Source organism: Chionomys nivalis, chromosome X (genome assembly GCF_950005125.1).
Source record: "Chionomys nivalis chromosome X, mChiNiv1.1, whole genome shotgun sequence".
NCBI lineage: Eukaryota > Metazoa > Chordata > Mammalia > Rodentia > Cricetidae > Chionomys > Chionomys nivalis.
Genome location: NC_080112.1, coordinates 58858878 through 58869833, shown reverse-complemented (window position 1 = coordinate 58869833; position 10956 = coordinate 58858878). Strand labels below are relative to the sequence as shown.

Sequence of the window (10956 nt, the reverse complement as noted above, 5' to 3'; positions counted from 1 at the left end):
CAGTGAGAGGCAAGGCTAACTATGCACTGCCCTACACTCTAGGCCTTCAGTGGTATCAGGAGCCACAGATATCAACACAGATCACAGCTACAGGATGGACACAGAAACAGGTATGGGTCTTGGCATCATCCCAGGCCCAGAAATCAACTTGGTCCCAGGTAGCAAGCAATCCACCCACCTCAGCACATTCCTCACAGACTTCACCTCTTCAGATATGCCTCTCTCTGCACAGTACATGAACCAATCTCTCTCTCTCTCTCTCTCTCTCTCTCTCTCTCTCTCTCTCTCTCCCTCCCTCCCTCCCTCCCTCCCTCCCTCCCTCCCTCCCTCCCTCTCTCTCTCTCTCTCTCTCTCTCTCTCTCTCTCTCTCTCTCCTCTCTCCCATACCACACGATATATTTGCTTACCATAATAATGCCCAAATGTTTGACTCATGTTTTCTCCTTGGTGTTCAGAGAAGGCTGTCCTGGGTTGCCTTTTTTTGCTCAGTCTTAATGGGGATGTTCAGAGGACATGTTTCCTCCTCTGTACTGGGGCAGGCTTCCCGAGGCATGCATGTATGTTGGATTGAATACATTTTGCAATATGTAATGGCCATGAGACTTTTGGGATGAGATGTGAAATGTTAGGACTTAAAAGATATATAATTGTTTGTTATATAGCAAAAAGGCCAATTAGTGATAGTTAATAACAAAATCTATACTTAGGACACAAAATTTTTGGCATATTTATGAGGCAGTTAAAGACTGGAATAATTGAGATTGAAAGACAACTTGGATGTGTGTGACACTGTACAATGGGCTGACGTCCTACAATAAATTAAAAGAGAAATTGAAGTATCAGGATGCATCTAGTGGTTTGTAGATTGTGATTACAAGGTGACATACTGCTTCCAACTCTTCTCACCATTGAATTGTCTACTCCTATACCTTTCCCACTAGGATGGAATGTATTCCCTCACGCGGAAGACAAAATTAAAATTTCCCCTGTTAAGTTGTTTTTATTAATTACTTTGTTTCAGCAACTAGAGAGAAATATTTATATCCTAATATGTACCTACCACTCTGGGGAAAAGGACAAAGCTTCATTAATGAATGAAGAAATAACTTTAACAATCTGGATATTAGATGCATCCTGTTGTAATACCTGGAGGATCTGTAGAATGCACATTAGCAATAGAATTGTGTTGATACTGATACTTGACATTTCTTATCTAAAAAGAAGAACATTCACAACAGCTCATTTAGGATCGAACTTAACATTTTATTCATGAACATATGCAGTTAATTGTGCTGAATGTTGTTTCTCATATTATTCATAAAGTTGAAGTTCAGCCAAGGCTTCACAGAAATGTAAAATCTCAGTTTGTTTTTAATATTGACTATTTCTTACATACATAAAAATGTTTCTTTCATAAAACTTCAATTTATAGACAGAATGCCATTACTAAACTCTTTTTAAAAATAAGCTTTACAATAAAATTTTGTAATTGTTCGTAACATAAAGACCTGAGTGAAAATTGTATTAGTTTATCAAACTGTTTCCCCTCCCAAACCATGCTGCCAAAATAAGATGTTCTTGATAAGAAGTTATCACTCAATGGTAAATTTTCTTAATATAAAATTGAGGCCTATTATATATCCTATTAGCTACACATTTTACTATATTCAAAAGTCCATAAGAGAAAGATTTTTTTAATTATATTTTTCAGCTTGTGATAGTTATCAAAACTTATTTGAATCAAAAGTTTAGGGCCTCATCTTATTTTATGAACCTAGATTAGGTCTTTTTGGGGGAGGTTCTTCTTTTTCCTCTTCATCATCCTGATGATCATCACTGTCATCGTCATCTTCATCATCTGAGTAGTCCACTAAAGAAATCCTCTTGCTACAGTGTAGTGGACTACTCATTCCTCTATCAGAAGCCTCAGATTGAGATGAACAGTCAAATTCAAATGAATTTTCTTCTGACTGTTCTACTTCATCTTCACTTGTCTCTTTTATTTGCATAAACGTGTCACAAGAACTTTGCAAGTCCCCTCCCAATGGCACAACAGCTCCAGTATTTACTCTAGGACACATTTCTTCCTTGACATCTACCTCCATAACTTTCATATGCTTGAAGTGTAATTTCTCGTATATTATGTCATGTAAATTTCCTCTTACTTTATTTTCTTGTTCCTTCTGCTCTTCATATTTAAATCTCAATCCTTTAAATGTCTGGACATACTCAATTGAATCAAAAGCCATATAAAATTTTTCCACAATGTTTGTAATAAGAGACTTGATGTTTTCCACTCTTATAAATTCAAATAGTTCAATAATAGCTGAGTTTAGCATATTATATCGTCTTCCATTACGAAGTAAAGAACTTATAACAGGTTTAAAAAGATTTTTCCTCACTATGTAAAGATTATAAATTTCATCTTTAAGGCCAATCATCTGTCTCATCAGCCTGAGAGCAGACAAAGCCAGAAGAGTGTGCTTTGAATGCATCAACACCAGGACTCTGCTGAGCAAGTTATTTCTTAAAATATATTTTTTAATATAAGTTGTGTGGTGCTTTACACAAAAGCTGAGCATTTCTAAAACTACTCCAAGCAATTGTACATTTTGGTCAATATCAGAATAGATGTTGACTGTGTTATCATCACCATCATTTTGTCCTGTGATAGACAAAATTGGTCCTGCTAAGTTATCCATGCAATGTGTATAGAAAAAATTAATAAATTTACTTCTTTTAGATGCATTAGCTGTTATACACATGTTTTCTGGATCAAGAAGAATACGGAGAACTCCTGTCAAACTTAAAACACGAGAGGATTCAGGATCAGGATCACAGATGATTTGTTTGATCATTATATTGATGAGAAGGTCATCCTTATTTTCACTGTTTTGAGCTTCCTCCAATATATACACTCGGACTATTTGTGGATTATATTCTATTATATAAGTAAATATATCTACAGCAGCTACTTTTATTTGATGGTCTTGCATACATACTGAAACTTTCAGAGCCCTCATGATTCCAAGCTTTATCACTGTTTTCAATAAGGCCTCTTTCTCTAGAACTTTTAAGGTCATGGCAAATTCACAGAATTCCTTAAGGAAAAATAACAATTCACACCGTCTTTCATCACTTACAATGTTATCTTCTAACTGGGTAAAAATTTCATGCAAAAACATTTCATCTTCCTGCAGCATGGTAACTATTTCTATTTTGTTGGAAAAAATGGAAGCTGTAAGATCAGAAAGACGATTCTCTTGAAATTTGGATGGTATAGGTAATAGAATGTCACGGATATATTGCATTTTGTAGGTCTGGTGTATTTTTTGCCTAAGTTTGGAGTGTGTTATTGGCAGAACTTCCTTAAATTTTGCATTTTCAGCCAAGAATTTCCTGTGCCGATATGGCTGATCCAAACTAGGGTCGTACTCAAGGCATCCTATTACATCCATGATACATTCATCAGAAAACATGGTATTAAACAAATGTGCATCATTGAAAAAGAAGAGTCCCTTAATAATAATATATAAAAAATGTAAGCTTTCCATGTTCTTTTGATCTTCGCAAGTGTGGAACACCCGAAGCAATTTTTTAATGTAATCTAATTTTCCTAAAAGCAGTGCCAGGTATTTCTTGTGGTTTGGAGATTCTTTCACAATAATAAGCAAATCTGCAATGGTTTCAAGCATATTGCATTCAGAGGTGGGTTCCTCGAACAGATACTGGAATTGGGGCAGTTCACGAAAACTGGTTAAGTTAACTGCAAGGTCTTGTGATGTTTGTACACTTGGATCTTTATGTTGAACTTGGCAGATATCTTCCCAGATATTTTGACAACACTCTGGGTCTGGGAAATACATTGCCATAGTGCTGTTATTAGCTTCAGGCCAACTAATTAAATGCTTGTGTTGTTTCTTATAGGGCACATCTGGATGTATTGTGTACTCTAATAGCAGAGAGCCATCTGACTCTGAGTGAATGAGCAGGCACACACCCTGAAGCCTTTCGATGTATTTGGTGGAAATTTGTCCTCTGCCTATTTGTTTCCATTGCTCATCTGCCTTCATGACATAGACCTTAACAATAAGAAGTCTGTGGCTCATGCGGAGTTTTGACCTTGTCTTGCTAGACCACATTTTTGTGCAGACCTCAGCTTAGATACTCTGGTCCAAGAACGTTGCCAAGGTCGCAATTCTGAAAAATAATAATACAGAAGATTAGAGGGGCTTTAAAGAATGATAGTGGCTAAGAGAGGATATAAGGTCATTAAAATTACCGGGGAAGAAGGCGATGATACTTGTCAATCCTCCGTTACAGAACTATCCCCGACAAATCTCTGTCCTTTGCACTTGTGTCTCCGAGCCTGTCTTAGTTCTGGAAAGAATCTTGTGATTCACCCAAGATTCTTCCTAAAAAGAATGGGCTTATGTAACAGATCTGTTAAAGGGATTTGTTTCCCCTACCTTAAAAATGGAAGTCTAGAAAATACACTTTTGGGTTTTGTTTCTTAAAAGATTTTCACTCATCAGAAGTGTGGGGTTAAGGCACTTAAGCAAAAGCAAATTTAATTAGCAATGTTTTGGTCAAGTCTACAATTCATACTATGTGTCAATTAAAGGCTGGCTCTACTAAGAAGCAAGAATGTATCATCTATAGACAAAATGCTTTCCCAGAAGCATAAAAATAAGATGTAATTTTTCTACAAGATGTGCTCTTAAGTCTATCATATTTCTACATAGTAAGGGAAGATCTTGTTCTAAAAACGAATATATCAGCTGTATATCTCCAATCTGTTCAGCCTGAAGTTTCACCTTAATAAAGTGGATGCAACATTTCCTCAAATGTTTTTCTTTGACTAATCATGTACATGGTTGTTTTCAAGACCTGGGTCAAAGGATAAGTTAGTTAAAATGTGCCAAGATTGAGAATTAATACTTCTAATTATTTCATTTTCTTTTCTTTTTTTTCTAATTTTGTGTATCTATTGGGTCTTGAACATGCTATGGCCATTTCTGAGGGTCTTGGACTTGCTAAGGAATGACTTTAAATCTAAACTATATCATTATTTATATTTGGTAATTATGATGAAGATAATAAGAATAACTTCACAGCTGCTAACATTTCTGTGAGTACTTGTTATAAAGGAAGGCATTAACATAATAGATCAACTATCATACTTGAAAGTTTGCTACATTTAAAACAGCATGACAAGGACTTTACCTTTTTTGTCTAATTTTCAGAATAATTTAGCAATATAGGTGTATTAATATACAAATCCCTTTAGGGTCAGGAAACACGAAAAATTCAAATAAATTGTCAGATTTCACACATTTAATAAATTGAGGAGTCCTAATTTATACATGTCTTTATAACTCCACAATTGGTTAACTGTGGAACTGAACTGCTATTGCCTTCTTTTCTTGGATTTCATTACACTCTACTTCACATTCCTCCAATCCATATAATTTGTAATCAACGTAAAATAATCAAGACAAGATGAAAGCCACACATTTCCTCCTTTAGATCCACATCTGTGTATAGACAACAGAAAAATAGAAGGTTGGATATGGCAACTCTGTTAAATATAATTTTAATAGTGTCTAAGTTGATTTTTGATGTGATAGCAACTTCTGCAGTTTTCTTTTTCAAGAAATATTTCGCTCAAATATTAACTCTCTTATTTCAAGAGAAAAACTGCCAGTTGACTACATTAATCCTCTTTGAACTTGAAGTCTTATTTGTAGTAATCACTTCATTTTTCATGTAACTTGCAATGTGTGACACTTAAGTAGCTAACAAAAATATTACTATATGCATTTCTTGAAACATGATATTCAATAGACTATATACTAGAATATTCATCAGGAATGTACTGTACAGCTTGGGTACTATGGACATTGAGTGTAATTGATAACCATTTATAAAAAATTCAATTACTTATAGAATACTATTAAGTTTAGAGAGAAAAATTATGAATTGTATAAATATACCAAGTAGTGACTACGATAAGAACTGTAACATGTAGTTTAAATATTTAATTTTAATGAGAAATAATTAGAAATATAAAAACTACATTTATGATATTCACAAAATTTTGTCTCTGCTGTATTTATATTAAGTCTCCTTCACAATCATTATAATACCCTCAATTCTCTGAATATGCCCTCAGGCACCATACTGTGGAAAACATCCAGCACAAATCTATGTATTCTATTTTATCCCTTGGAATTTCTTTCAGGGAAATAAAGTTCCCTTTATTTTGATTAGGTTAACAAGAGTTGCCTTAAAATGTAAAAGAGACTTTAGGTCTCAGTTGTTATTGCTACAGCAGTTTAGTGTTTTTCTTGTTTGAGGAAATAATATTCATTTTTTGCTTTAATAATTATACCTACCAAAGACTATTTTGTTGCTATTTTGGTACCGGTTGTTTCCTAGGGAATAAAGAAATATATGTAAGCAACTATATGTTCTATGAAATCAAAGAGATTTATAGTTAATTTTATTTTTTTTAAATTAATCAGCACACAGTTATGGTCAGAAGAGGATATTACTGTCAAAGTCCAGAGAAAAAGCTTCACAAATCTAAAATTTCATCAAGCATTTGGTGCAAATTCTTACAAAAAATAATGGTATCAAGACTTGAAGAATCCCAGCTTTTTTTACTTTCAATTTTTCTCATTTGTCTTTCCAATATGAAATGTTACTTCATAGACAAAATGTTTTTAGACATCACTAATAATAATAAACATAGTTTTTCTATTTTTTATTTAGTTTGTTTTGGATATGGTTTCTTTGTAGCTTTGAAGCCAATCCTAGAACTAGCTCTTGTAGACCAGGCTGGCCTCGAACTCACAGAGATCCACCTGCCTCTGCCTCCTGAGTGCTGGGATTAAAAGTGCGCACCACCACCATCTGAATAAAAAGTCATTGTTTTAATTAAGGTCATTAGAGCACAATCATCCCCTCGTCCCCTTAACAGATCTAAATTCTATACCTAATATTGTCTTTCTCATTTATCCTGCTGCAACTAGGAGCAACTAGGTGTGCTTAAAATATATTAGATATACTCACATCTCAGGGCCTTTATATCTGTTTGTATATCTGTTGTCACTTTGTACCCATTTTCACCAGTAATTTACTGTTTCTCAGAAAGGACTTATCTCAAACTTGACATTCATTACTCATTCTCTTCACACATTTTTCAAATTCTCCTTTTGTTTTTCAGATACTCTATCCATTTCTTTGATGATATAAGGACTACCAATGATTTTCTTTTATGGGTCTTTTCTCCATAGCAGTTTGTATTATCTGACTATTCACATTTCATTAATTTTGTCTTTAGAAACCAGTCTGTCAGTTGACTATGCTTATGTAACTGCATTATATCCTTTGAAGATTTGGCTTATTCCTAATGATGTGCATATATGTTTGCATATGCATGTGTGTGTGTTTATCAATGCTAATTGACAAGATCTGTATCATCATATTTTAAAGCAGGATATGACATAGCAGTAAAGAAAGTACTTAAAAGTTTTCAGTATGTTTTTATTTATTAATTTACTGTATTGTGATAAATGTAAGAAATAATATGCCATTGTGTATATATGGAGGTCAGAGTCAATTTGTGGAGGTCAGTTTGTTCCTTCCACTATATTGATTCCAATAATGGAACTCAGGTTATTTACCTAGCCAAAATGTGTCTCCACCATCTGGGTCATCATACCAATCAGGAAATTTAATTTTGATTTCTACAATAAAAATAATTCATAAAATACTCCTCTTTTGTTTACACAGTTATATCAAAATATGTTAAAATCCCTTAAGACCTTTACCAAATTCTAGTTAGACTACAGTGTTTAACAAAGATAAAATATCTTGTTACTTCTTAAATGTAATGACTGTTTAGTTTATATATACCTTAGACACCTCATAAGTGTTATATTGACAGATCCTATAAAGTAAATATTAACAAAATATCATTCTTATAAAATAACTTTAAGTACAAGCTTTATTTGATGGATTACTTGGTTGGATTATTATCAAGAACACTGAAATACAGGAGATATATTTAATGACTAGAAACTACTAAAGCCACATTACCCTGTTGTAAAAAAACAATAATCCAAATATCCACAGGTGTGGTAGGCAAAGTTACTTCAGGTTGAGAATGACTACTGGCAATCAAGAAGATTTAAAAATCAGGACAAATTCTCTACTGCTCTTTTCATTTCTGATACCATACATGAAGAAACTTGAAATTCTGTCACTTCAAATTTCATTTAACTAGAATTTCTGCAGTATTTATTATAAAACAGCAACTGGCATTCATTATCAGGTCTTTTGCCTAAAAAAAAAAAATTAAGAAAATTTGCTACTTTTAGCTACTCCATTTTATTTCTCCTGCTGGACTTCGATTGCAGCACCCAGAAATCTTCATAATACTTTACACATTTTTATCTTTCCAAGTTTCACCTCTTTATGCTGCTTTCCAACTATCCTCTTTCCATGTTGTCCCAGCTCACTGGTCTTGTTGCATTGTACTGGTTCATCTGACCTTCTTGTCTGCTGCTCACCTTTACCAGAACTCCCTGACACTATATATTTCAAATAATATGGTATTTTACTGTTCACCTGAAATGTCAGTCCTTCACAACTACTTCTCATACAATGTGAGATATTATCCATATCCCCCTTTTCTCTTTAATACAACTCCATATAACTTTGTCTATAGAGAATGATTCATTTATAATGTTCCTGCAAGTAATTACAAACACACACACACACAATCTCTCTCTCTCTCTCTCTCTCTCTCTCTCTCTCTCTCTCGCACACACACAAGGAAACACAAACACATCATTGAGAATTAGATCTCACATAGACTTAAGTTGCTTCTTTCGTATAAAGGTAGGGGCCAATCTCATGCTAAACACATATGACCTGTTACAATTATTATTTCTCTTGTAACTGATAATTGATCTGACTTTTGTGACTATATGAAAAATATAATTCTAATAAATAAAGGAATCCTCCATTATTCTAAAATTACACATAAGTAATTATGCAACATTTTTGTTATAGGTATGTTGTCCTTGGCAATTTCAGCTTTTATTTTCACTTTAACAGTGAAAATACAAGGCTAAGAATATGCCCTTATTTTACAATAGTTTTGAAGTTTCTCTGAGTACATACCTATGGAATTGTCTATGATTTATTAAGGATAAGCACAAAGAAAAGCAAAGAAAATTGATAAGGCATATCCATTCATTAGGGCTTTAATGTTCAACCTCAATTGAAGTCCCAAGTGTATTTTAACACCTAAGACTTTTGATTTTAAATATGTCCCTTGAGTTTTTTCAGTTATTTCAAGGAAGTGTTTGTTGATCATGGTACAAGAAACAATTATCATCATGCAGAAAATTGTTTTAAAAAGACAGCAAGGAAGAAACATTGTTAATGATACAAAATACTGAAAGAAGAGAGTTTACAAAGAAATTGAAATGAAAGAGCACATTTTCAAAATTGACATAGCATATGATAATTCTTTATTTCATATTTGAAATAGAGGTAGTGGCATATAGCTATATTCATTTATATCAATATTTGCATCCATATTTATATTCAGTCGTACATACATACATTTCTACTTTCACATTTCTACATTTATCTGAATGATGAACTGAATGTTTCCATGTCATAATGCTGTTCCTGTAGAAAAACTCAAGGTAACTCAGTGCTGAAGGGAAATTTCAGTGCATAGTACTGAAGAAGTACAACTAAAATATTGAACCTCATTCTACCATTTTGATATTCTAGTCTTATTGCGGTATTGTTTGCTTTCCATTTTCAGGTTTGTCTTTATGTAATTACTGACAAAACATTAGTATATAAACAAATAAAATTTGACTATGAATAACAAATTTGAAAATTATCTCCCTTCTTATTTTCTACTACCCACAGATTTATTCCTGGGGATAAATCAGAAATATCTCATATGAAACTCGTGTTCTTTCCTTATCATTTAAAAGTAAATTCCTATAAATAATAGTAACCAAAAGATGGGTAGAATGGAAAAGATATATTTTTTTTGTTTCAATTTGATTTGTCTGTCTTTTGTTTGTCTATCTGTCCATCCATCCATCCATCCATCCATCCATCCATCCATCCACCATCTATCTTATCCATCCATCTATGTATCATATATCTATCTAGCTCTATGCCTGTCTATATACAATGATTTTAAACACTTGTAAAACATAGTAGGGTTTTTCTCATGCTATGTGACATAATGAATGAAAAGATCTTCTTATTTCCAACACTCAGAAAACAAGATTTATGAAATTAACTTCTAGACTTATGACAGACTGTAAGGAACGGTTATTAAAACCATTTATTACCTCTAAATTCTACAACATTAAAGGCTTATTTCATGTTTTCGTTGGACAAAAAAAAATTACATAGTTTTACTAAACATAGTGAATGTCAGTAAAATATAATTCTGACAGGTAATTCCAAGTATTAATATATTTATCAGAACACATTAATGATATCTATACCACTTATACTAACACTTCTCAGGAATTAAATTCCTCCTCAATTTTAAGGACATTTGACTTATATAAAATGCATTTGCATGATTTATATAAAATGTATTGCATTTAAGGAATATACCTTTTCACTTTTTTAAAAGAATAGCTTCAGAATTTGACAAATACCTGGGCAGGAAACTTGGTCTTGGTTATGATTTTAAACTATTTAGGCTTGGATGTGTCAGAATGTGACTGGAAATAGAAGAGGAGCTGAATTACAGTAGAAGCAAATTGGGAAGGGAAATACAGATTTAGAGGTAGTCATTGCAAGAGAAGGGTGCTTTTGCCTTGGCTTCTAGTCCAAAATATCTTTGTGCTGCTCTTTATCAACTTGAGCTAATAGATACATCAAGTTAAAGCTAAA

General features: G+C 33.1%; 1 protein-coding gene across 1 annotated transcript; it reads right to left on the bottom strand.

Moving 5' to 3' along the window:
- Window positions 1-1766: 1766 nt before the first annotated feature.
- On the bottom strand, window positions 1767-4142 carry LOC130867242 (protein PPP4R3C-like). Its single transcript, XM_057759006.1, has one exon. The coding sequence runs from the start codon at window positions 4140-4142 to the stop codon at window positions 1767-1769; it is 2376 nt and encodes a 791-aa protein (XP_057614989.1).
- Between the last annotated feature and the right edge of the window lie 6814 nt (window positions 4143-10956).

Coding starts and splice junctions, on each gene's coding strand:
- LOC130867242 (XM_057759006.1), bottom strand. CDS start 4,142: ATGTGGTCTAGCAAGACAAGGTCAAAACTCCGCATGAGCCACAGACTT.